At 39.0% G+C, this 27,967-nt stretch overlaps 1 protein-coding gene across 7 annotated transcripts in view; it reads right to left on the reverse strand.

Annotated features, from left to right (window-relative positions):
- The window catches only part of Cpeb2 (cytoplasmic polyadenylation element binding protein 2), a 62,028-nt gene extending 34,427 nt beyond the window's left edge, over nt 1-27,601 (reverse strand). The window contains exons 1-4 of one of the 7 annotated variants that reach the window (XM_047567292.1): nt 25,005-27,598; nt 22,703-22,984; nt 21,841-21,930; nt 14,038-14,128 (exon numbers count right to left, since the gene is read on the reverse strand). In XM_047567292.1, coding sequence (XP_047423248.1) covers nt 14,038-14,128; nt 21,841-21,930; nt 22,703-22,984; nt 25,005-26,678 — 2,137 coding nt within the window. In that variant the 5' untranslated portion in view covers nt 26,679-27,598. Of the gene's footprint in view, nt 1-4,306; nt 4,323-14,037; nt 14,129-21,840; nt 21,931-22,693; nt 22,985-25,004 lie in introns of those variants that run through there. The other 6 variants (XM_047567293.1, XM_047567294.1, XM_047567295.1 and 3 more) reach the window with 6 other exon arrangements.
- Between the last annotated feature and the right edge of the window lie 366 nt (nt 27,602-27,967).

Here is a 27,967-nt window from a genome sequence, read left to right on the forward strand (position 1 = left end):
AAAGAACTGGGATGTGGTTCAATAGTAAGCGGCCCTGGGTTCAATCCCTGGTACTAAAAAATAAAAAAATAAAATAAAATACAGTACTTTTCTCTAAAGTCTGAATCTGATAGAGCAGACTAGAATCTGATAAATCTCTTCAGAAAATGGTTAAAAATTAAATGTCTAGGATTGTATTCTAGCCACTTTTAGCACTGTTTAAAAAAGACACGATAATAGCATTTAATTCCTTGCCACCAGAAGGATGACTAATATATATCTGAATGTGACAGAAGCAGAGTAGAGACAAACTGCATCCACCTCACCACCTCTGCAAGTACTACACGGAGGCTTCAGCATATCCAAACATCCCAAACAAGACAGAGATTGCTGCCTTTTGTTCTAATTATGAAGTTAATTTGACCATCTATGAATGCAAGCAGGAATAGCATAAAATCCAATTTTGGCATTAAAGTCTACATACATATATGAAAGATTATGTTGCAGAAGAGACTTATAGGGGTTCACAGTGACCAAACAGCTCTTGGGATCCTGCAGTAAGTTTCTGGTCACACAGATTGTTACTCTTTGTATAGCCCTCAGCAAATTTTCTTAGTGAGGGTTGTTTTGACATGGACATGAGGGGAGAGTTGTGAGGATCTGGTCACAAGTCACAAGAGATAGTTGTGACATAGTCTTGAAACAATAGTTCCCCCAAGAGGTTATTAACTATGGCTGGGGGAATGTTTGACATACTGGTGCCCATTTTCCAGACACTTGTCAGCCTGAATTATGTTGTCTGTTATCCCCAGTCCTGTTACTTACAGACTCTCCTTGATGGATATATCTGATGTCCTATCCCTACTCACCTGCTCATACACACACACACACACACACTCTTGCATCTGAGTTCTAATTTAACTATGGCTCATTTTAATTTCAGACTCAGCACAGTTAAGCAAAATGTGTTATTGTTCCTTAAAAGGACAATTTCCCACCTCTTTATTTACTAGGACACTTTCCCATCTCTTTAATTACTCCTGAGTTTCATGCTGCAAGATATTAGTTAACTAAATGAACTAAATAAGGTTGTCATCCTCTAAAAACATAATTAAGTCTATTGTACTGATACTTGGGTTTTTGTGTGTGTGTGTGTGTGTGTGTGTGTGTGTGTGTACATCAAAGATTGAATTCAGGGGCACTCACCCTTTAAACCACATCCTCAGCCCTATTTTGTATTTTATTAAGAGACAGGGTCTCACTGAGTTGCTTAGCACTTCTCTTCTACTGAGGCTGTCTTTGAACTCTTGATTCCTGTCTCAGCCTCCCACAAAACACTAGGATTACAGGCATGTGCCACTGTGCCCCACTATTCTGATACTTTAATATGGAGTGAGAATTTTTACAGGAGATACAAAATAGAAAGAGCTAGGAAACAGTTTTCCTAAATTGGATTTCAACAACATTGCACATTTTTCTGAAGTATCACAGCTTATTTTGGAAATATATTTCTAAACATCTTCCTGCACATGGCCAAATTTAGAGAATAATTTAAGGCCATGAAAAAATTACTCTTATTTCTGACTTGAGTTTTAAAATAAAAAAGCTCCTACAAAAGTGGAAACCTGTTTTGCTATTCAGTATAACAAGTTAATTAAGTATTTTGTGCTGACAGTGTGTAGGATGTGGAGGACACAAAAATGAATAAGACATAGTCTCTTATGATGTGGTAAAAGAGACAGACACAGATATATAACTTCAATAAAATTCGCCAGGTGCTCAAAGAGTACAGTATGTAACAAAACAAAACAAAACACAAATACGCATTTAACCAAATCCAGGAATTAAGGCAAGACTTCCTGGAAAAATAAAGCAAACACAGGGCTTTCCTGAGACATGGTTCCATTTTGAAAGACAGACATCTTTCATTCACTACATAATTATTTTCTAACAGGTTCACTGTTCACTTTACTTATCTCAAGAGAGAGGTAACAAGATAGTTACACTGCTCATAGTCTTTTGACACCTTGGCATTGAATAGACTTAAAAAGTATACCAAGGGCAGAAAATTTTAAAAGAAAACTACCTATTTGCAAATGAATGTATATTTGTATATATGTTATAAAAGATTAGAGCTCCCCACACAGAAAAACCTCTCAGTGTAACTAATAAAATACTCCAAAATGAAATAAACAAATTTAGACTCATTTTTAAATTATCCAATCACTTTACCTCTACCATGGTGAAAATATTAATATATCTTTACAAGTTAACTTTTACAGTTTGTTTGTTTTACTTAGGATATTATTATCACTACTTTCACTAAGATCCTACATCAACTGGTAACACTTGAGAATTTACTGTTACAGGAGCTTTTTTCTAAGTTCCATACAACCATTTAATCCTGGCAACAATTCCATGGGTTTGCTACTATTTTCTTCCTATTTTAATATGAAGACACTATGTCACAAAAGGTTAAGTAATTTGCCCAAGGTGATAGCCACCTGGAGCAGCACTGGAAGGATCTGAACCTCCACAGCTTGGTGTGGCACTCTTTAATCACTATCTTATTACAGACTTCCTGTTGCTAACATGTAGTATACAGAATGGCACAGATACTGTATCACGGGACAAATATATCTATTAAAAATTCACAAAGTGGGCTGGGATTGTGGCTTAGTGGTAGAGCACTTGCATGTGTGAGGCACTGAGTTTGATTCCCAGCACCGCATACAAATAAATAAATAAAGGTTCATCAACAACTAATAAAAATATGTTTAAAAAATTCACAGAGGGGTTATACGGTATACTATATAACAAATTTTAATATCAAAAAATTGGAAAAAAACATATTGCTATAAGACTAATTTATTCATGTTATCTAAAGTCCTGTGGTGCAGTGACTGATAGTTGTACACTAATACCTACCTGTTCCTGTCAATAACAGGACCCCCAATGTTGGAAAGGCACAAAGCTGCCCAGAGTAAAATACTACATTTCTCAGTCTTCCTTGCAATAAGTGTGAATATGGTGTAAGATCTGGTCAATGGGATATAATGTAAAAGTGGTTTTTACAGGGCTAGAGATATAGCTCAGTTGGTAGAGTGCTTGCCTCACAAGCATAAGACCCTGGGTTCAATTCCCAACACTGCAAAAAAAAAAAAAAAAAAAAAAAAAAAGAAAACAAAAATGTCGTTTGTACAATTTCTGGAAAATATCCTTAAAAAGTAAGACTTTCCTTTCCTTTTTCCTGCTTGCTGAAATGATATGATGGCTGACCCATATTTAACCAGAAGATAGAAACTCACACTGACCCAGGTCGAACTACCTGTGACACAAATCATCTCTTGGTCTGATCTATTCACACTACATATGTCATCCATGTGTTTGTCACTTGGTAGTTTTACCAGTCATCAGATTGACTGTCATAACATCATAGTACTCATATGTAGGGGCTGATACTATGTAAGGTTTCAGTGATCCTCTGGGGTCCGAAAACATACTCCCTGTGATTAAGGGGGTACTATGAAAAATGTACTCCAAAACCTTAATATTCATGATAAGGATGTCAACCAATGCCTGACGGTGATAAGAAAAATGCTAAAAAAAACCCCAAAAAACAAAAAAACAAAAAACAATGCCATACATTCTGCTAAGACTTTCAAGAAAAAAGTAAACATTTAAGTCATATACTGTAATCATGAAGATCCTGAGTTAGAAGTAACATTAAAGACAGGCAGTCTAACAGAGGGGTTGAAAAAGCACATGCTGGAGGCTGGTATGGTGGCACACACCTGGAAGGCGGGAGGCCAAGGCAAGAGGATCACAAATTTGAGGTCAGCTTCAGCATCTTAGCTCTGAGCAACTTAGCAAGACCCTGGACCAAACTAAAAAAATAAAAAGGGCTGGGGATGTGGCTCAGTGGTTAATGGCCTCTTGTTTTACTTTCCTTATACACCCCCCACAAAAAAGAAAAAAATAAATAAAGCAAAGGCTGGAGAGCTACTAAATTTCATCTCTTAATAGCAGTTGAAACTTGGCCAAGTATAAAATAAGGGTAAATGCCTACATGTTAGTTGTGGAAATAAATAATATGTATATATGTGATGAACTGCATAGGTACAGTAAACATAAAACACACACTCTTAATTGAAGACGGCTCATCATTCTTATGTGCTTTAAATGAAGCACTGCTCCCAGTGGTTTGGTATATTCTTCCAACATTTTTTTATCATCTACATTTCATCTTTACTTCTAAATCCAATTAGGAACAAAAAGGTTCATACCAAGTCTGGTAAAATCCACTTAGAATGTGGTCATTACCAACCTTGAATAACTCCAATCTCTGCTCAGATCCAAGGGGCAGGACAGTCATTCCTGACCTCACTCCCAAATCTCAATGCATGCCTCATAAAAGCCTAAGAATAAGATCATACAAATGTAGAAAAGACCCTTAGATCCAAAGAACCAGATCCCAAGAGAGCAACAGATTCATTCCTTACCTACCTCTAAAGCTATTAATCTGCTTTAGATTCAAATGAAGTTAATCTATTTAATGAACTCTTAAATAAGGATCCTACCACAATTTTTCATCCAAACAATATTTATAAATTTTCAGACTTTTATCCAATCAACACTATAAAATATACTAAGAAACACCAAGGAGCATAAAATACCAAATTTTTTTTTCAAGTAAAGTACAATCACAAAAGAAACACAATAACAAAAGAATTAAACTTAAGCCATTAATCGTCTACTAAGATAATGTGTTACCACAGAGTTACCACAATAAAAATAACATGCAACTAATATTAAAACCAAATTGGACTAATGGTTGCAGAATTTTGCTGTAAAAGCATTTTAAATAAAAATAGTGCTAATAGTTATTAAGAATGACAAATGAGCAATCAAACATTACCAGTGGCATAATGAATTGGTATAAAACTTAAAAATAGGGTGGCAAAATGGCAGTCTCCAATTTACAAGGGTGCAAAAGTATACCCATAGAACCATTGTTTTTCACTTTCACTAGTCAATAATTGCATGAAATATTTAACACTATTATAAAATATTATCAACGATTTTGCCCAACTGTTGGCTAAAGTAAGTGTTTCCGAAAACAGTTAAAGTAGGCTCAGCCAAAGTGTAATTTGGGGCAGGTTTTGTGTCTTAAATGCATTTCTCACTTATAGCATTTCAATTTATCAAAACCAGGGAGCATCTGTACATATTAAGAGCTTCAAAAACAAATGTATTAAGTTTATCCTATGAAAATGAACACAGAAAATGTTCACTAAATTTTATTTCATCTTAAAAATACCTAAGCATCCGATTTTGGTGGAAAGGTTATACAAATTATGTTACAGGCATGGATAATATATGTGATTGCTCTTAAAAGTTCTAAACAAACATTTATAAAGAAAAATGAATTATCAAGAAAAATGATTTAACCAATAATTTATTGAGCTGTTCCTATTTGCTTGGCATTATGATATATGCTGCTTCAAGGTAAAGTAAAAACTGACTCATTTGAAAGAGATTAAAAAATACCTCTATAGCAAACTAACGTATCAAAAATAAATGATAAAGAACTCTGGTTACAAAGGAATGATTCCTTAAAAATCTTAACACGACGTAATCTACTTATGATAGGTGTGCAAAGAAGTCCTCATTGGCAAAGTACACATTGATTTGGGATTACAGAGATTTCCGACTAATCATGAAGGAATGAACACAGGTTCACTACTGTTGCTTTCTGGAATCTCTAAAAATGGCAGTGAAGAAAGTTTTAAAAGAGGCATAACTCCATCAGGACAAGCAGCATAGTACAGGATCACAGAAGGACCAGGGTAACACATTTTGGGAAACTATAAATGTGAATGGTTAAGTTGGTAACTGACATCGTAAACCAGAAATCACTGAAAACACAACCTAAACCAGGGTGTGTATGGGGAAAGCCATTAAGAAACAAGACATTTACTGTAGCAGATGCCTGGGGAGGTTTGAGTAGGAGATGCTCTGATGGTAGATATAGGTAGAAACAGTAATGCCAGTAAAGTTGATAATGCTTGTCAAAACAAAACAAAACAAAACAAAACAAAACAAAAAAACAGAGAAACACACAATCGGACTTTTTGGCTCTTCTAAGAGGGCCAGCAACTAGGCCTATAGTACAAGGAACATATCCAGGTCACTACCCAGACCACAAAGACAGACTCAGAGACAGACAATCTAAGGGTCTCACCTGACTGACTTTGTGCAGTGAGAATTAGTTAAGAAACCCAACTATATACACAGAGTTTCCAATCTTCAGTTTTGTATATGACTTTTAAATAACAGAATTGACAATAAAGAATTATAAAATATTTGATGAAAGTCTCCACAACAAGAAAAAAAAGAAACAAAACAGAAGACAACACAAGGAAATGGAAAAATAATACTTAAATACTATAATATCCTCCAGAGAAATGAAATCAACAGAAGATATAAAAATAAAGACATGATAGGAGGGTCATGAGACTTATTTTAAAACAGAACCTTAAAAATCAGCAAAATTAAGCAGAGTGCAGTGGCGCGCACCTATAATCCCAGCAGCTTGGGAGGCTGAGATAGAAGGATTGAGAATTCAAAGTCAGCCTCAGCAATCAAGGTGCTAAGTAGTACCTCAGTGAGACCCTGTCTCTAAATAAAATATAAAAAAATAGGCTGGGGATGTGGCTCAATAGGCAAGTGCCCCTGGGTTCAATCCCTGGTAACTCCCCCCGCAAAAAAATAGCAAAATGTTTAAATTAAAAAACTCAATAGATAGGTTGAAATATGAGAGATAAGAACACTTCTTCAAATGAAATTAAAAGGTAAAACAATGGAAAATAAAAAATAAAAGCAGATAATGGGTAGAGGAGATTCAACATTTGAAAAAAAGAATTCCAAAAAGAAGTAATATTCAAAAAAAGGAAGATATTATCAAGGAAATACTCCAAATTTCCAAGAACTAAAGAAATGATGTCTTCATTAAAGGCATACAAATTAATGTGCAGCTCAAAAAACAAATGAAATGAAGAAGGCAAGCAGGTACATATGCACCCCAAGACCCACATTTAGTTATTTTGAAAATTCAAAACCACAGGCATGAAAAGATCCTAAAAGTTCTCAGAAAGACAAAAAGAAAATTAAAAACAAGAAAATCATAAAACAAACTGTGTCAAAGTAGCATCATACTACTAGCAACTCTGAAGTTAACAGAAAATTATAATGCCTTAAAAAAATTCTTACTTGCTTACTGGCCTATCATCTTATATAGGTATAATAAATATGTTTTTATCCATATAAGGGTCACAGTTTTATGTCCCATCAGCAGGAAGATACTGGAAGACAAGCCCCATAAAAGAAAGGGATAATCATTAAGAAAAGACATGGAGATCAGGATCTGGATTCCACGGAAAGAGAAAGGGATTCCCAGGAGCATGCAAGTTCCAAAATGACATCCTAAGAGGGGACTACGAGAAGGATGCCTCCAGAAGTAGGGGAAAAGTCACTCTGAAGGATGATTTGATGTGTTTGCATGTACTGCTCTACAGTTTTACAGATAAATTTTGGGATGAATTACAGATAAGTATTTAGAAAACAAAGCAAACCAACCAGAAGAGCCTATGATTAATTTCCAAAATAGCAATGTTGTATGAAAAAAGAAAATGATATATCATAGTACAAAATATACAAGGTTCATTTATGAATATTATTTACATTATCTCAGTAATGTAATCCATGAGTTAAACAAAATACTTTTATAATAAATTTGAGAGAATAGAATAAGGGAAAGAATTGGAGATGGGTAAGTCACAATAGGTATCAACACATAATACTTGAAATATAAAAATATATATTATTTACAATTACATGAAGAATGAATTAAAAAAAACAAAAAGGTTCAAAGTGGCTACCTCTAAGAAACAGGAGTAAGAAAAGGATTGAGAAAGAAAGATAACACTTTTTTTTTTAATATAAGTCTTGTGGAACTATTTCACTTTTAAACCTACATATGTGTATTTGCAAACTGATTTTTTTAAAAAAAGTTAACCAGGTTGGAGGAAGGGTAAAGAATTGAAAATTGCAAATATTTTAAGTTACACATAGAAAAAGGTTAGAAAATTACATATTAAAAATACTGATTGTGGTTATTTTAGTTTGCAGGATTACTGATGATTTTAAAAATTCATTTTTTTCTGGTGTGTTACAAGTTTCCATTTATTGTACATATACCATTTTTGGTAATAAGAAAACAAATGTCTAAAAAAAGGATTAAATGGCTACACTTTGAAGGAAAGATTTTCAGATACTCTTTCAATACTTTAAGCAGCTAAAATTCACAGGCCTAATCATCTGAAGGACTTGCTTTTATCACTACATTATATATAAGGAAGATTCTTTTTGTTATCGTCCATTTAAAGATAAGCTATACAGACACATATCTAAAATCATAGAAAGATGCATCATGGGGAAGAACTGACTTTGTAGTGAGCACATATGTATTTTGAATTAATGTGATTTTAAGCAACTCACAGTAGTTTCTGTCTGATAGATTTTAGTTTTGAAAAATTAAGTTGTAGCCTGTCATAATTCAAATGAACATTTATCTAATATTCAAATATGCCTGAAGACATGGCTTCACTGTGTGCTCAAATTTAGTAATACTGTTGCTAATAAAGGTAACTACCTAAAAAGAAATAAAACTTAAAAATCTCTACTCATGATACCATATTTCACATAAGTTTTCTAAAATGAGAACTTCTACAACCCACATTTTATAATTTCCTTTTAGTCTATAGATTATTTTGATGACAAAAGTTAAACTTAGGTAAATTGTACTTTAAGATGAACTTAATTTTGAATACCTACAGGGTAAAGTATCATGTATATTATAAGAGTGATCATCTCAATATCAAAATACATTTAATAAAATATAGTAGCTCCTATATAAATCCAACTTATTTTAAAGTTACTGGTTTTCAAATGATTAGTTAAGAGGAAAGAAATATGTAATATTTTCCTACTTTGTAAATTAAATGGAAATATTTAAAAACTGAAAGTATACACAGTAAATCCATCTCAACTATCTTTTTTTGAAGGGACATTCAAATACAGGTTAAAATGCTTAGGACCAGAAGTTTTGGGTTTGGATTTATTCTTTGTTGGATTTTGGAATATTTGCATATACAAAATGAGTTCTCTTGGGTATAGAATTCAAGTTTAAGTGTGAAATTCATGTAAGTGCCTCATATATACTTTATACATGTAGCCTGAAGGCAATTTTACACAATATTTTAGTGTGTCTGGATTGTGACAGCAACATGTCACGAGGTCAGATATGGAATTTTCCACTTGGCACTCACTTAGCACTCAAAAGTTTATGAGATTTGAACATTCTGAAATCTGGATTTTGGGATTAGGGATGCTTAACCTATTTGTGATTTTATTCTATACTTTTTTTTTTAGCAATTATGAAAATTTTGACTCAAGAAACACAGATGGCTGAAGAAAATCAAACACAGTTTTGAGAAATCCATTTCTGTCAGAGGGAATAAGGCAGGGCCTTGTAAGAGGAATTAACATAATTGCTTATATCACTGGTATTTGTTTATTTTGCACTTTGCTGCATTTTAACTAATGTATTAAACTTTTCAAAACTATTTACACAGATCTCTTTGCCCGTGCTCTACTGTACCAGTCTCTCTAAATGTGCTCTTACAGTGTGCGACACGCGTGTCTGGGAGTGGGCTTCTGAAGCCTGCATGGTTAACCTGCTCTCAGGAGTTTGAAAACCTCCGTCAGCTCAAAAGGTTTAAGTTCTGAAATACAAGCTTTCACACAAGAAACTTAGAAACTCAAGCAAGTTATTTTGTGATCTTGTACTTACATATTACTATAGTCAACTGAGAGAAAAAGAAAAGTAAAATAAAAGCAGCAAGAATTTGGTACTACCACAAACACATGGAACCTTGAAGCTGTAATTCCCCACTTTCCAGGAGTTGGTGTCCCTAAAATAGGCAGAGGTTCTTACTTCAAGAGTCTTCAAAATAGGATTTAGCAATCAGTACTTAATAAAAATGATACTAGATAAACAAAGGCTCATGGTAAATGGAATGTTTTTAAAGCATTCTAAACATTGTTGACATAAAATCACATTCTAAATCCTTTTTCCTGAATTTCCTTTAATTGTTCAGGGAACATTGGTAAAGACATTATGATCTGCTAAGGCAGATCTTCTCAATAACTGTTACATAAGTTGTATTTCTTCCTATGGTTTTCAATAAAACTTTCATGACTGAATTAAAATTTTGTCCTAATACTTTGGGGAGGGCATAAGCAATTTTGGTAAGAATGCTTACACAGTAAGAACCTTTGAACAAAGTGTTGGGGGCAGCGGGAAGAGAGCTTAACAATGATCTGTTTTGTTCTTTTGTTAAAGTGAATGAACTGACTCACACATTAAAAGATCACAAATTATTTAAAATAAGTTTGAAAATATAAACTGCAAAATTATTTAACTGTACTTGGCAAAACAGGACTTTTTATTAAAAGACTCCATGCTTATTTTTTCTTTGAAAAGAAAAACATTTTGCTTAAAATCAGGTCAGTTCATCAGAAAATAGGAAGTTAATAGAGAGAAACCACTGCAGAAATAAACAAAGCAGATCGGCCAGTGCCACTCATACCAGGGAAAGCACCTTCTAGTGTTAGTGTGTTCAATCCGGAGCAAAAGATAGCAGCACATACGTGATAGTGCGACTGAGCAGGTTATACCAATCAGCATCAGGCAGCCCTAAACATTAGCTAAGCCAGGAGTAGCCACCTTTCAATTCCTCAGATGCACAATCTTAGTTATGCTTTTGCACATGCTCGATCCTTTGTCTAGCTGACATTTCCTTATATTTTTTTCTATCATTGTACTTCTCAGGTTTCAGGTTTCAGCTTCCTTTACCTTACAACTGAATCAGGTACTGCCACTTATTGCCTTCTAAGCACTTCATCTCCTTCCACAGTACTTCCAACACTCTCTTCTGCATTTGTGTAAGATCTGTGTCTCTTTCCCCAGTAGGCTATACATTGCCCCCAAAGGCAGAGACCATGTCTGCTTTTCCACAATTTACAGCCAGCAACTGGTGCAAAAGTAGGTACATTTAGTGGTATAAAGTTCGTTCAGAGTTCAATCTTTGGCTTCACATTTGTACATTGCCAAAAATCAGACCCTTCTCACCTGCAACACTAGACCACAGAAACCTTACTAATAAACTAGTGAGGTTCACTATTGATCTATAAAAACCATCGGAGTGTAAAAAATGAAAATAAAACTGTGGAGAAGCATTTGAGGCATAAGAGGGGATTTGAAGGTATTTCCATTAGTACAATCACAAAGTTCTCAGCTAGTAACCTGCTACTTTCTCTGCATTCTAGGATCTACTTAAACTCTCTTCCTTCCTGTTGACACAACTCTCACCTTGACCAATTTCACTTTCTTTAGACTTAAGAGTGAATCAAAATGCAATTTTTTTATTGTTCTTTCTTTTAACTCAGTTGTAACCAGAGTCCATGATGGTACCCACTGTTTTTGCCTCCTACCATTCATATCTCTTGAGCTGACAGGATACTGTGGAGATGATGTTGGCAGGACTTTAGGGTCTCTGCATTAAGCTCCTCACCCACTCAGAAGGAGTGTTGAAGGAGAACTTGGCAGTACTGTGGAAACACTCTCCTGGCAGTGATCTGAGTTCTTCTACCAGTATTGTATACTAATTTGCCAGTTACATGAACGTGCAGTCTTAGAAAGGAATCCTCCAGCTCAACGAACCTTGAAGTCAGACTCAGGCAATTTCTTGATTTCTACTTCAAGACAGGACCCTTAGTGAGAACTAATCAGTCAAACTGCTCCCAAATTCTAACCTACAGAAATTGTGTGAGATGACAAATGTTTATTGTTGCTTTAAGCTGCTAAGTTTGGGGATAATTTATTTTGCAGCAATAGATAACTAATATAATCTCTTATTGCTGAAGTTCGCGGTTTTCTAGAAATTTCTACTGTCAATACAAAGAGAAAGAAGAGATTCAATTTAAAAATTTACCTGCCTACTTTCTTCTTTTCCATTAGATCCCATAAGAGGAAGAAAATGGTTGTTTGGTTTGTTTTTGTGGTTCTGAGGAATGAACCCAGGGGCGCTCTAACCACTGAGCTACATCTCTAAACCTATGTAATATTTTAAGAAGGCCTTGTAAAATTGCCAAGTTTGGTCTAGAACTTTTAATCCTCCTGCCTCAGCCTCCTAAGTATATGGGATTACAAAACAGTGTGCACCAACATGCCTGGCAAAATGACTAACTTTTAAAAAAGCATTTTAAAAGGATATAATAACACTAATTTTACTCCTGAGCAGAACTAATTCTTTTGTATTAAATGAAGGTCAAGACATTTTGAGGAGAGGGGATAAAGGTGAATACTATTCTAAAGATCAGGCATGGAAAGAAAGGAAAACAAATTTATGGGTTTCTTCCTTTTGCCATCACCTTGCTTCGGCAGATTCTACTGAGGTCCAACTCAAAAACTGTAATGCCCTACGTGAGGAGAAGAAAAATACATATGATATTGCAGGAAGCAGTGGAACTGTACTAGAAAGAAAAGGAAGAAAAACTTCTTAGGGTAGCACTCAGGTAGTAAAGTAATTTTAAGTATGTATATGATGGCAATTGTGAAGTACTAGTCTTATTTCTCTACTTAGGAAGGTTTCCTAATTTTTCTTTTCTTTTTTTTTTTTTTTGTTGCTATAATGCACACACTGTACTCCAATCAGAAACAGATTTATCACCATGATGACTCCTATCCGTGGTGGTGGGCATAATTTTCTTCTTACAAAGACAATTTTTCTAACAAAAAATTTTGAAATCACTTGAGATTTTTAAATAATTACTGTTTGCCTTTTGCTGTTTCCATTTCCTTTCTCAAGTTCCTCTCTAGAGCTAACCTCCACTTTTATAATTACAGGTTAGAAAAAAAGAAAAAAAACTGAAATAATTAATAGTGAAACAATGACTATTTTCTCTAACATCTTCAAAACCCTTTTAAAAGATGGGGAGAAATAACAATGGAAAAACTTTTCATCATATAACAGTAACAATAATCTTGACTTGTCTACAATTTAAGAGTTTTCTTTCTAGAGAAGACAAGGGAGAAAAACGACAATTCTTAATCATGAGTTGTTAGATTCTATTCAAAAAGCAGATCCAAGACAAACACCGCTGAACTGTCAGCATAACAATGAGAACAAGACCCCATACAGAGACACTCAAAAAACTAGGCTGAATTTTGATGAGAACAAAACAAACAAAAATCCAAAGTATAACTATATTAGTTCGTGTAGAGAACTACAAAGTATACATGATCAGTAACCACTAAGGACCCCTCAGCTTTCTAGCTCCTTAAAATGAAGGAATTAGAAAGACAAACAAAAAAACTCTTCTACAAGTGAAATCCAGTTGGAGAAAATGATTAGTTAATTGATCAGTTACCAGCTTAGTAGCAAACAACCTCGATGCCAACACTGAAGTTCTAGATTTTGTAGCCTAAATCTTTTAAGTGAATTCTTAATTAGCTTTTAAGAATTAAAACGATTTGATTCAATGAGAAGTTCTGAGCCAAAACTAATCAGTTAAGCCACTCCTGTGCTCCTGGACCCATAAACTGTGTAAGGTAATAAACATTTGTTGTTTTTTTAAGCTGTTAATTTAGGATAATTTGTTATATAGCAATACACAACTAACCGTTCTCTTACTCAGATTGACCCAGTTTGCTAGATTTTCAGCATTAATATAATGCTTTATACAATAAAGAAATGTAAAATACTTTAATCATTACACACAGAATATTTATGAAATACGTTAATAAATTTTCTTCAGATACTATTAAAAATTAGTTGACATAGGAGCTTGGTGCTTATTTTCCTATAAAAACTGGTAAAATACACAGAAAAACCGGTATGTAATATAAAATTTTTGTTTTAAAAAGTCACCTACCCTTAAGGGGATCATGCTCTGCTCTCATAATATCAATGAGGGAATTTTCCAAAGAGTGCATATTTAAACTGTCATACATTCTACTTCGATCCTAGAAGAGAAAAAAAAAATAAACTTAAGATCTATGCAATTTTCAAAAAATGGTTAAAAACACTATTTAAATTCTCTTACGTATAACAGGACATCTGATTATTATTACTAAGCATTTGCATCTCAAGAAAATATGAGTGACTAAGAATCTCAAGAACTACAACACCCCTTACTGAAGGACAATATTTTCAACATATTCATTTCCGAAGTATCATACCAAAAACAATCTAATTAAATTGGCAGTATTAATGCAATACAGTAAAATAATTTCTTTTATCATTCTCTGTAAAGATTCCTGAAATACTACACACACAAAGAGTATTTTTAGTAGTTTACCTTCTAAATTTTCCTCACATTATCTTAAGAGGACAAGACACTAGAGCTTGGAAAATAAATATCTGGGAAGAAAGGATTTAATTCCATAATTGCACCGTACTTTAAACATCTATCAGACATTTTATATTATTTAAGACATCTGAATTTCATAACAATGAATGTATAAGCATACTATAAATTAAAAATCAAAAACATGAGATACTTATATCAGAACAAAGACTAACACTTAGAATATTCAAATTTCACCCTCCAAAGTGCTCCCTCCCATATTGGTCTCTCCATATTGCAATCCTACCTTCCCCAATTATCCTGCAAAGGAGGCAGGCAGGAAGAGTGAAAGAACTTTCAGCGAAGTTTTCTACTTCAAGTCTCAGAACAAAGTTTTCTGCACTGTCCGAAGCCTGTTTGCTAAATGCTCAATCCCTTGGGCTTATTAGAAGGAATTTACTGTTTACTGCCCATGAATTTATACTGTACTTTGCTCAACACATATTCAGTGCCCATGAAAAATACGTGAGACAATGCCCATACCCTCTGAATAGCCTGGGAGTCTTTTCCTAAAATATGTCAGTGCCATCTCCCCCCAATCCTGTGTGTGTGTGCAAATATACATACGTGTGGAGGAGACAGGACAGGCCACTCTAAACTCTCAACAAAATGATCACCACAGAAAACGGAAGAATCAGAAAATTAAGTGAAAAATCACTCCTCCCCAAGAAATCAAAGTTAGGTATTTCTCAACTTTGATCCATGTACTTTAACACCAGAACAGAATCGCTGGGATTATATTTAATGTACATACATGTGTGTATATGTAATTTTTTCTCAAGAAAAGTTTTATAGTTTTTCAAAGGTGTCCATAGTCCAAAAAAGATTCAGAACTAATTGTTCAGAAAGCCAAGAAAAACATAAAAAGCTTTCTTGAGAATATGTTCATTTATTTACTCTACTTTGATGTTTAAATTAAGGTTGTAAGCTTTTTAAAACTGGGGAAGGCGGGGCGAGAATCAGTATTGCAGACAAAACAAGGTGCTCTCAAGGAATTAGAAAGGGTGAAAAGTAACACAGAATGATGGCAAGAATGCTGGACAGCAGCACTTATTCCAGCTTTATCACTAGTGAACTCTATCAGTTCCCTTTACTGATTCTTACTGAACGATCCCTGAGGAATAGCACAGCCACTGGTAACAGCTGTTCACTGGAACAGTGACCTTGTTGGTGAGAGGTACAGAGAATCACTGAGCTATCACAGTGCTTCCAAAACTAAATTATCTGGAAGGCTGGTTAACACAATTTGCTGGGACACATCAACAATGTGGTTCAATAGGTTTGGAGTAGCATCTGAGAATTTATATTTCTCACAAGTTCTCAGGTGTACCCATGCTGCTGGATTATAGATCACCCTGCAAATGGGAATGAATTTTGTACTCTTGTAAGTTCTGGTTCTTGTAGAAAATAATCATGTCAGACTAGATGATACCTAAAAGTCTACTTTAAAAAGTACACAAAAGACTCAGTCATATAACAATAAATGAAATAAAACTAGAATAGAGACAGGATTGCCCTTGGGCAAAATCTGGCCTACAATTTTAGGAATATCTCCAAATATTTCCATCTTTTGTGTTTCTACTATACTGTATTCATAACTAATTTGTTGATTTTCCTCTCTACCACTCAACTTCTAAGTTAATTAAAGCTGGGGACATTCTGAATACAGGACATTGTTAGCTCTCAAATGTCTGTTAAATAAATACTACTTTATTTCTACCATAAAAAACTTCATAAAAATGTGTCAATTGAGTTCTATGAGGGCAAAGATTATATTTTTTAAATGATAATTACAAAGGACTCTGAACTTTCTCAGAATCCTTGATAGAATAGATAGTCAAATGTTAATTGACTAAATTGAAACAAATACCAGATATTAATGTAGCCTTGCCATCAACCTAAATTTCCCATTACCAATTGGAAGATTAAGTGCTATTATTGCATCTGAAATTCCAAGGCATATTTAAAATAGAATTATAAAATACTGAACTATGATAAAAATTATGTTTTATTTATATTTATTAACGTTCATATAATTAAGGAAAAAAATTAGATGATATTTCATGTATGTTCATGTACTTTATAAATACTTTAAAATACCATATATTCAACTTACCCTAAATTCTTGGAAAGAAAATGTGTTACAGTTCAGAGCTGTCTTTTCAGGCTGAAGATTTTGAACAAATTCAACCTATCCCCATTTTCAGTCAGTCTATGACCTTACTTAATGATGATTATTAATATCACCCAAACAGTATTTCTTTCTTTTTCTAGGTGAGAGTGGGATGTGCCATCCACCTCCATTGCAAGGAGTGTGGTCTTACTCTAGAGCATTGTAAAATTATTGAAATAGTTCTACACACATCATCCATGGGCCATGGACAAAAGTTAAGGTATCAAAGTGAAAATGGGAAAGCAAGCTATTCAATAAATATCGATAACTGCTATGTGATCAACTTCAATAGTTGTCACTAAAAAGTTGATGTATTAATAACTTTAGTTTGAAAGCCCATTATCCAAATGAAATAGTAAAATGTTCACTTATTATAAGATCTCTTATTTTCATTTTTATCTTAAGTCTTTGGTTATGTACCAAATTCCTACTTTACAAAAGAACACAGCAAAGCTACTTTAAAATTATTAGCTTAGTTATACTTTATTAAGCATCAGTCACATCCCACATGATTTTTTAAAGCAACAAATACAAAATAGCCAGAGGAAGCAAATAAGTCATGACATCTCAAAATCACCTTTTAAATTTAATGAAGTTTAGAAGCTCCTATGCAAAAGATACAGAAAATTTCATTAAATAAACTATGGATTAAAATCTGACTTCTGGAAAACCAGAAAAAAATCTGGCTATAAATAAGTATATATTAAAAAATAAATTTAAAAATGTACTATTCTGAAATAAGGACATTAAAAATATTTGTATTCATGCAAACTACCATTGGTTAAAAAACTAAAAAGTTCTGTTGTAATTTTAAAGGAACCATGAACATACCAACAGTGATATTTAATAACAAATATGGACAATTACAGCAATGCAACTTCCATTTATTATGATTATTTGAAAACTGACAAAATATTTAATGGAAATAAAAATCTTCAAGTAAAAGTTTATACCCAATCTATTTTAAAATATGCAAATTATGTAAAATTCATAAAATCAACAAATCCATTAAATGGGGTTTTAGAAACTGAGATTATAGACTCAATCCTATAATAACAAACAGGAAAAATACTAGAACATACTGGTGGAAAAAGTATTCCCTCTTGTAGTGTAATATCTATTTTATTGTTTTAAATTCACTTTTTGGAGCTTCAGTAAAGTCTGAGTCTGAAAAACAGAAAAGAACCAAGTAATCCAATTATAAAGATTTATAACACTAAAAATTAAGACAATCCAAGTATGGTATTAGATTATCATGACAAAGGAACTAAAAACTTAATTTCAAGGAAACTTTTGATGTGATATTTTCTTTTGCTTTGATATATTCAAACCTCTAATTTATTTAAAAAAAAAAAGTGGTCAAGTAGAAACTTTTCCCCTTGAAAATGAGAGGAAAAAGGAGATGAATGATAGCAAAACTCTCTTATCTACTGATATGACAGATGTCTGAATATGCAATGTTCTGTACAAGTAGAAAGATGAGCTATTATGTTTTCAATTTTTTTGTTTAATTCCTTAAAATTAAATAAAAAGCACTGTCGTGCTAATGTCCCTGATTTTAAGTACACATTGGTCATACATTCCTAATTATACAATGTTATTGAACCACAGAGAATTAGTGGTAGATGACCTGCTACACTGCTTCACCACACAATGTAGCATGCAGTCCATAAACTCTCTCCATTCTCAGTTATTTCACACAGATGCTTAATTTATCCAGCTAGGCTTTTATTTTCTCAAAGGCAAAGAATAGTTATTTTTCCTTCATCTATCCCAAGGGCAATTAAGACACTAATACAAGCACAATAAACACAATATTTCTTGAACTAACTTTATTTATTCTGAACCTCACTCAACAAAGTGAACCTCAATAAAGTGCTGTGATAGTCATTCTGATAAAGAAAAATCTTTTTTGAAAAATTTAAAAGACCAAACTCTGCTAAAGTTATTCTAGTACCAACAAGGATCAAAAAAAATTAGTAAAATAAGTAGGAAGTATTGCAAGTACAATAAAAGATTAAGCACAGGATAAAAAACATTAAAAAAAGCATCCACTACCCAGGCATGTACATAAGAGCCCATTTTCTTTCATCTTCAGTCAATATGTAAGTATGAAGACCACCTATGCCCTAATTAGAGCTTAAAGAATGCTTTTATTATATGAAATACTGAACTTGGTCTGCAATTACATACTACTTTTCACTAAAGGTGCAACAAAGACCCACATAATGTATTTTTCTGAGAGAAAGCTCCAAATTGTGACTTATCACAATATTATTATAGTCCAGGTATTAAATATTGGTTTAAAAATTCCAATAAATTCAAGTTAATTTATGTGGCACAGAGCAAAAATCCAGAATTAATAATCTCCTGAGCTAAGGAAGAGGCTGGGGTCAGGCCAACATGAATTTATAGGTCTCACAGAATCACAGTTGCAAGATGGTGCTTTGTTTACAGTGATATACTACATATAAACTTGTAAGTAATAAAAACCTCAGTTAAAAGGATATTTACTCTGTGGCTTAAAATGTCCAAGTATTAATGAATAAATATAGTGTAACATTAACTTCTAATTGAAAATTCCATTTTAAAGTAACTTAGAAATCACATTTCTAAATTATAACTTCCTGCAAGAGTAATTTTTTATAGTAATGAAATTCTTAGCCCAAAATAAATTGACAGAAATATGTAAACATTTTAAAGTTAGAAATGTGTGTAAGTATTTACATTTGCTTTCTAAAAAGTTTTAAATTTGAAGATTTTCCATTAAAAATTTTTATTTAAGAAAGGCCAACCCACAAAATTTTACTTACAATAAATAAAATCAACTTATGAAACTCTTTCTTTCCCATTTATTGAATTCAATTATATGTTCTGATCTTAGTATAGGTAAGGTCTGAAGTGTCCAACTATAAGAATTAAGACTTCAGTTCTATATGTATTCTACACCTGATCAGGTTAAGTGTGATATCAGGTTGTTTTAAAATAATGTACTTTTAATAAAAAAAATTAATATTAAAACATATGATAACAAAAGGTCATAAATGAAAATAGTCTCTCCAGATATTTAAATGATGATGCATGTTCTATGAATTTTGACAAATAATAAAGAACCACTCAATATTTTAAAATGCCAATTTCAGTTTGTAGCTGCGGTAGTATTTTTAAGAACCTCAACTTCAAATACCTCAACCTTTTATGGAAAGATGGGAACACAGAACAAATTAAGTATAAAACGGACCCTTCGGTACTGAAAGGAGACAACAATATTGCTTTTAAGACTCACAGAAAGGTCATAGGCTATCTTCACTGCCATAGATAAGAGCCTTAGACCCTTCCTGGCAAGAACCAAAGACTCCCATTCTAAAAATAAAGGCCAGGGGTTGGGGTAAGGGAGAAAGGAGAAAAAGAAACAGCAAAACAGATCAGAGAATGTCTAAGAGCTGGCTGAAAAGGCCTTATAAGACCTAGTTCAAGGTTCTCCTTTATAGATAAGGAAGGCATCTAAGACCCAGAGACATGAAGGTTCATAAACTGTTATATTTAATGTCATAATGATTTTGAGGAAGAGGACGATGACCAAAGTTTCAGATCTCCTTTCCTTCCAATTGAGTTCAGTTTCCACTATCTTCTTTTTCCACCACAGTCTTCATCACATCACACTTCTGCCCAACAGTCCATGAGGAATACTAATATCTCAGCAGCGTGCTATATTTAATATTAAATTCCTGTTTCCTAAAAATGAACCTACCTAAAACCCCAGGTTATAAACCAGTAAAAGTGGAGTGGCTTTTAGACTGATGTCTAAGTGGAAGGACAGAGCCCTTGTCCTGTAGCAGTCCCAGAGTCCAGTTTAAAGACTGTCCTTTTGTTATCACCTCTATCTACTGTCTAGTCCCATTCCATCAAAGACAACCATTCCATTAAACTAATTTCTCAACCTTTGCCCCTCCCTGCAAGGACCCTTTCAACCATTGCTTCCATATATATACTTAGAATAATTGTGTCTATTACTCTCTAAGAATAATTTCCATTGCCACTTTCAAAATCATTATAATATTTTAAATTTTCTTAATATTCCATTGCCTAGCCATTTAGTATTCCATTTAAACAATATAAAAATGTGACATAAATATAAAAATGTCACTAATATAGATTAACCAGGCCAGAGTGAAGGAGAAAGTAGGAATAGATGGGTAGCTAATATTAACAAGTTAATAAACTGCAAATTACATCAGATAACTATTTCTGAGCAGAGATCCCGACAGGACAACTTTTGTACATAAGCAGGACCTGCCTAAAATGACTGCTAATGGTTGACTAATGAAGTTAGTGCTAATCCTCTAGGTTAAAATGCTACTTACAAATATATTATTAATCTGCTTATACGGTCTTTACTCAGAATCATCTCATGTTAATAAACTAACTGAGGATAAAATAGCTCCATTCACTTAACTCACATAATGTCAAGTCTAAGCTCAATCAAATTTGGGTTCTGTGAAAAAGAATCCTCATATGTAAGGACGAAGCTTTCTATGTCCAGTAATAATCCTCATCACCTGCTACCCAGTATATATTCAAATTCGCTCTGCAGGAGGAAAGACAGCATTTTGTAACCACTTGAAGGATATGAGAGCAGTAATAAAATTTAGAATAAATAACTATGCCACTAAGTTTTTATAAAGGTAAAAAACTGAACTAAGACAGGGCTTTTTCAGAAACATATCTCAATAATATATTTCAAATATGAAATCTCCATAGCAGGTTTCAGGACAAAAATTTACAAGAAAGTTTTGTAAAACATAAAATGTAAAACTGAATGTTAAATAAATATGAAATTTTGTACCTAACTCCAAATAATTCTGAAAGGAGATAAAATCTGTTTAGTTTGACTGATGTTTAAAGTCAGGTGCTCTTGAGTATATAATTAACTTCTTTCACTCGAAACAAATTTTATTATGCCTTAGAAATATAAAATGATTACAAATCTTTTAAATTTAAAGATGAATATTCTATATTAAATAGTAAATCAGGTTTAATACCCTGTAACATATGCTTAAATAGGTATAATTGAAAAGTAAATGATTAATCCTACTCAAAATGTAAATACTAAACTCCTACTCAAAATCCTGAAAAATATACACTGTGCAGCCTACCTGGTCTATTCTGGATGTTCCGGCTGCAGTGCACCAACTATCTTGGAGTGAATCTGAGCCCCAAGCTGGCAACTGCAAACTAGATCTCACCTTCAATAGCATAGAAGTTTTCATCAGAAATAAGCAATTTTCTTCCCCATATCCTCCCCCTCCCCAAAAAAAGGAAAAAAAAAAGGAACCAAAAAACAATCAAAGGTTCTTTCTCTTAAATCTTTGTTCAATCCTCTAAAGATTTCAGGGAAAATAAAATCTTATTTGAAACAGCCATAATGAACTTCAACAAGATATTCAACAAAAAAATGTTCAACAAAAAATTTTTAGCTTGGAGAAAAACTGTCTCATCACATAACTATTAGGCCATACTTTGGAAAAAGCAGTCACTGGATCAGTGAAGACAAATTTGAATTAGATGGAAAAGTCTTGATATTATTTTGCCATAATCATAGCTGTATTCAACATATTGTAATATACAGTCAGCTGATCATAGACAAATCTATGAATGACTACAGTTACAGAACATTTTAGGCTAACTATATTGTAGGAGAAACAAATTTTGATGGTACTGCAGAATAATAAATTTCCTTCTAAAAGAACTGCCAATTAATAGCTTCAATCAGTATTTAAGAAAAACAAAAGGTTTTTCTACATTTTAAGAAGCTTATTTTCCATTGCGTGCTTAGAGAACGTTTTATATTCTCAATTTTCTCTATGTATCTCACCGTCTAATTATACGCTTGAAAACTAAAACAATATTTTTTTCCATTTACTAATTTTACTATACTACTACTACTGCCACTACCACCCAACTTCCTATTTTGAAAGATGAACATCAGAAATAAGGGCATTTACATACCATTCTTACCTGTAAGGGTAAGAGTGTATTACTATTGTTGTCTGTTCTGAACACATTATCTTCAATCCAAGATTTTGGAGTCAGTGATGGAGTAGAGCGAGTAAATTTCGGTGGTGCTATGACATTACCAGAGAATGGTTTCTTCAATGGAGATATCTGATTCATGGTTCCTGGAATTCCCATGTTTCCAGTTCTACGATGATCTCGGCCATGCACTGCTCCCCAGGACATGCTTCCAGTGCCCCAGCCACTGCTCTGGTGGTTGCTCCAAGGAGATTGTTTCAAAAGAGGCTGGGGAAAACACATCTATTTAAATTATAGGCTTTAAAAAGCTTGTAATTCAAACTTAAATTTTAGACCTCAGCCAGCAATTCATGATTAAAAATGAAATATAAAAAACTGAAGAATACAGTTTAGCTTACAAAAAGCAATAAATTTGAGATCTCACTATTTAAAATCATTTATTTCATGATAGGCAAGTTTTTGCCATTTTATCTACTATAAATATTTCAGAACAATTACTCAAACAGAATCATGCAATTATTTTTTCCTTTCAGAGAACTGTACACATGATAAAGATGAAGAAAAAATACATACTTTTAAATTGCAATTAACTTTGAATATTCTTAAAGAAACATCCCACTTATGAGGGTGAAATTTGCATGTTGGGCTTCCAAAACAAGTTGTAGTACTACAAAAGTAGCGAATGATAAAGTTTAGAATTATTACTCTGTTGAATGAATTAAAAATCTTTGGGGATAGAGCAGTAGAGGAAATGTGTCATTTTTTTTGCACTGTTTACTCAACTTTTAAGGTACCTAATTTCAGTTGTGTAGTTTCTTTTCAAGTGTTCTTTCACTTCAATATCCATGAATTGTTAAGCAATTATCTGATGTTACCCATAGGTGGATCCACTGAGATATACTGCCAATAAGCAACTGCCAATAGGCTTGAATTATTCTTAATAATTTTAATACAAGTCTCCATTAAGTTCCTTCATTTTCACGAATAAATTACATTCTAGTTTAGAACATATGGCAAGAAAAGTTAAGTCATCAAAAAGAAAATTCATTGCAAGTCTGTAAGCAGTTTGTGTGTGTGTGTGTGTGTGTGTGTGTGTGAATTGCTAGCAATCCTACCGTCAAAATAAGCTAATATTCTAATAATTTTGTGCTTACATTGAGCCAATGGAAATATGGACTATGCAGTTACTAAAAGTCAATAAATACGGTGGTACTCTTACTGCTTTTTACAAGACAAATCTAACACCTCTGACCTACAGTACCTTTACAAGCATCTTCTGAATGCCAATGTGACCATGAACATATACCACTCTCCCTCCACACAGTTCAGAAAGGGGCTGTGGACAAACCACCCCATGCATGAGGGCCTTCCTCCCCTAGTAAGGGATCCAGTGCTCAAAGTTCTCTTCCCAAGGTCTACAATTCCACAGGAAAGCTGCGTGGCCGCTTTCGCTCCGCGGCCAGCCTGTGCTCTGGTTAAAAGCAATCACAGTTAAACGCGGATCGTGGCATACGTCCTGCCAGTGCTCCACGTCCCCACGTTAGGGCACAAATCACCTACGAATGGCCGCGGCAAGTTCTCGGTTAAGGAGGAGCAGCCTGGGGCACAGAGGTGGCTGCGGGAAACCGTGAGAGCCCCCGAGAGCGAGCAGGTGACGCCGCGCACTGCGCTCCCAGGCCGGCGGTCGGGGCACAACTGTTAACTGTTGCCGCGGCCACCCGACAACTGTCAACTGTTACCGCTCCGCTCGACAGTGTTCACCCTCGAACTGGCAACGACGAGGCGGGTCGGCTCGGCGCCGCGCAGGTCACGCTCCGCCGCTGTCAGCCCCTGACCACGACTCCGACTGGGAGGACGGCAGCAGGCGCTGCCCCGGCTCGGAGCCGAACCGCTCTCCGTGACGCGGCCGGCGCCGCCCGGCAGAGCTGCGGGGACCACGGCGGGGCGTGCGGTCGGGTCGCCACGCGGAGCGCGGTCCCCGCGGCGCCTCTGCGACGCGCCGGGCGCACCCGGCAGCCCCGCCAGCCGCCCGCCCGAGCCCGCGCCCCGCCGCCGGGAAGGACGGCCGCTCCCGCGCTCGCGGTCGGCTCGGAGCCCGGCGGCGCGCCCGATCCGGGCTCCTTCCTCCACCCGCCGCCCTGCCGCCCGGCCCCCGGCCCCGCCGCCCGGGCGTTCGAGGGGGCGTCCGCCCGCCGCCGCCCCGGCGCGAACCCGGCCGGCCGCTCGCCGGCGCTGTCACCGGGAACGACCTGGGCCCCGCTCCCGCTCCCGCCGCCGCCCGCCGTACCTGGTGGTGGTTGTACGAGTTCCTCTGCTGCAGGAAGGCGGCGGCCGCCGCCTGGTGCTGCTGCTGGAGCTGCGGGCTGACGGGCGACCTCCGGCTCTGCGGCTGCTGCGGCGCCGCGGGCGGCGGGGGCTGCTGCTGAGGTAAATTCATGGCGGGCGGCGGCGGGGGCACGGCGGTCGCCGAGAAGGGACCGCCGAAGCCGCCGCCGCCGCCGCCGCTCGCTGGCACGCTGAGCCCCGCGCAGCCGTGCGGCGACACGGGCGAGAAGCTCGGGAAGAAGGCCGGGTTCATGGACGACGGGAGCCCGGGGTAGAAGCCGTTCTCCGAGTCGGGGCTGGGCGGCGGCATGGCGCTGAGCGAGCCGCCGGCGCCGCCGCCGCCGCCCGGGGTGGCGGCCGAGGAGCCGGGCGGCTGCGGCTGCGGCTGGGGCGGCTGCTGGGGCGGCGGCGGCGGCGGCGGCTGGGGCGCCGGCGGCTGCTGGGGCTGCGGCGGCGGAGACGCTGTCTGCACCGACCAGGGGGTGCCGAAGCCGGGCAGCGGCGGCGGCGACGCGGAGCCGCCTCCCCCTCCGCCTCCGGGGGGCCCCCCGCCCCCGCCGCCGCCCGGGTGCGGAAGGTCCGGGCTCTGCAGGCTGCTGAAGGCGCCCGCGCCGAGCGCCCCGCCGGGCAGGAGGTTACTGGGACTGTTGAGCAGAGGGTGGTTGGGGGACTCCATGGAGCCCGGCGCGGGGTTCACCGGCGGCGTCGAGGAGGCCAAGCCCGCATTGGGGGGCTCGGCGGCGCTGCCCTCGCCCGCGGCCGGGGTCTTGCGAGGGCTGCCCGCGCCTCCGTGGCGGCGCCGCGGGGCTGCGGGCGGCGAGGGCGGGAGCTGCGGGAGCGGGGGCAGGTCGGCCGGGCGCTGCCGCGGGGCGAAGTCCTGTGGCGGGAGGTGCTGCGGGTGCGGGAGGCTGAACTGCTGTGGCGGCTGCGGCTGCTGAGGCTGCTGGCGCTGGGCGAGCTTGGCCGGCTGGAGGAGCGTGCCGGGCGGCGGCGGCGGGCTGAACCGGCCCTGGCAGTGGAGCGGCGGCGGCGGCGGCGGCTTCGAGTCCGGAGGGTGGGGATGGTGGGGAGGGCTGAACTCTTTCCTCTTCTGGCTGCTCAGCTGCTGCTGCTGCCGCTTACTGAAGTCCTGCGGGGAGGAGGTGCGGCAGCAGCAGCAGGAGGAGGCGGAGGAGGAGGAGGGGTGGTGCAGACTCGGTTTGAAGTCCTGGGAGGGGAGGAGGTGGGTCACACCCGCGTTCGTGCCGCCGCCGGGGTGGTGGTTGGGGAGTTTCTCCGCGGCCGCCGCCCCCGAGAGTGGCCGCGCCGGCTGCTGTGTCAGCCCCAGCAGCAGCTCATCCTGCATGGTCTGCTGATGCGCCAGGAACGGGGAGGAAGAGGAAGCGGCGGCGGCCGAGCTGCCCGCGCCGCCGCCCAGGGGGCTGGAGAAGGGGGAGGCGGCCTCGGAGAAGCCGGTGACAGGCAACGGCGGCGGCGAGAGCGGGCCGAAGGGCGTGGCGGAGGGCAGCGGGGAGGTGGCCGCGGCGAGCCCCGCGGCCTGGGGGCGGTGCACCCCGCCGCCGAACGGGGACCCGGGGCTGCTGCTGCCACTGCGGAGCGGGACGGTCTGCAGCACCCCAAACCCGAAGTCCCTCATCTATCAGGCGGGCAGCAGCGGGAGGAGACGCGCCCGGCCCCCTGCGCCGCCTAGGAAGCGGCCAGCGCTGGGGCGGCCGGCCGTGGTGGAAGGAGGGGAGTCAGTGAGACAGGGACACTGTGACTGCGCCGGGACACTGACTTGGGCCCCGCAGCCCCTCGCGGCGGCCACCTCCGCCTCCCGAGACCCGCTCGGGCGCCGCCGCCGCCGCCGCCGCCGCCCTCTCCGCTTAAGAACCCCGGAACGTGCGTCAGCGCCACCTCACAATCGCACCGCCCCCCGCGGTGCGTCCCGGCACGCGCGGGCGCGAGGCCGCCGCGCCCCCGCCGCCCCGCCCCGCCCCGCCCCGCCCATCATTAACATGCCGCTCGGCCGCCCGGCGCGCGCCCGCGCTCCCGGGAGGGCGAGCGGCGCGGGGGCGAGCGGCGCGTCCCCTCGCGCTGCGGAAGAAGCGGAGGCCGGTTGGGGCGGAGGCGGCGGAGGCGGCGGGCCAAAAGGGGTCTCGAGGCCTGGGCGCGCTCAGGCACCGAGCACGCGCGGGCAGCGCGGACGGTTCCTGGGCAACCGCTCCTCCCTGCGCGGGGTCGGCGCAAAGCCGGCCGGGGTCTCAGGAGCCTCCTCCCCGCGCGGCTCTGCCTCTTTCCTGTCACCAGCGTTCCGCCCTGGGTCACGTGAGGACCGACCGCCCAGACCGACTGCTCCAGGAGGGGCGGGCGGCGGGGGAAACTGAGGCCCGGAGGTCGCCTGCCCTGCGCGACCCCGCGTGGGAGCAGTGCCCGCTGCCCGCGCGCAGCACGGGGCGGCCCAGCCGGGGCCTGTCGCAGACTGGCTGGTGCGGACTGGGCCCGCAGGAGGGCCGCCCCACTGGGTCGCGATGGGAGGGGTCCGTGTCGCCCCAGAAAGCGCCTCTGGGTTTGTTTCCGTTTCTAGCGGGCGCGGGGCGTGCTGCCACCGACCTCCCTGCGCCGGGAAGGTGTCTGCAGGCTGAGCGTGAAGCCCTGGAGCCCGTTCCGCACGCCGACCATTTGCACTTCGCTGAGGAGGAGCGGGCTCTGGACCCTGACACGGCTCCGTGTGGCTATTTGCACACATACATGCTTGGAACGGGTTAGAGGCGAGCTCCATGGTAACCCTGGGCCCGCTCCAAGTCCGCCTGCTTCATAGAAGCGTTCAGTGTGCTGTCATCGCGACCGTGGCGTGTGGGACTCCTCCCCAACACATCCATTCCGGCATCCCCGCCCCGTCCCCCAGGGAGACTAATTTAAACATTTCCTAGGCTTTATTAATTT

This window comes from Sciurus carolinensis, chromosome 10 (assembly GCF_902686445.1).
Source record: "Sciurus carolinensis chromosome 10, mSciCar1.2, whole genome shotgun sequence".
Taxonomy (NCBI): domain Eukaryota; kingdom Metazoa; phylum Chordata; class Mammalia; order Rodentia; family Sciuridae; genus Sciurus; species Sciurus carolinensis.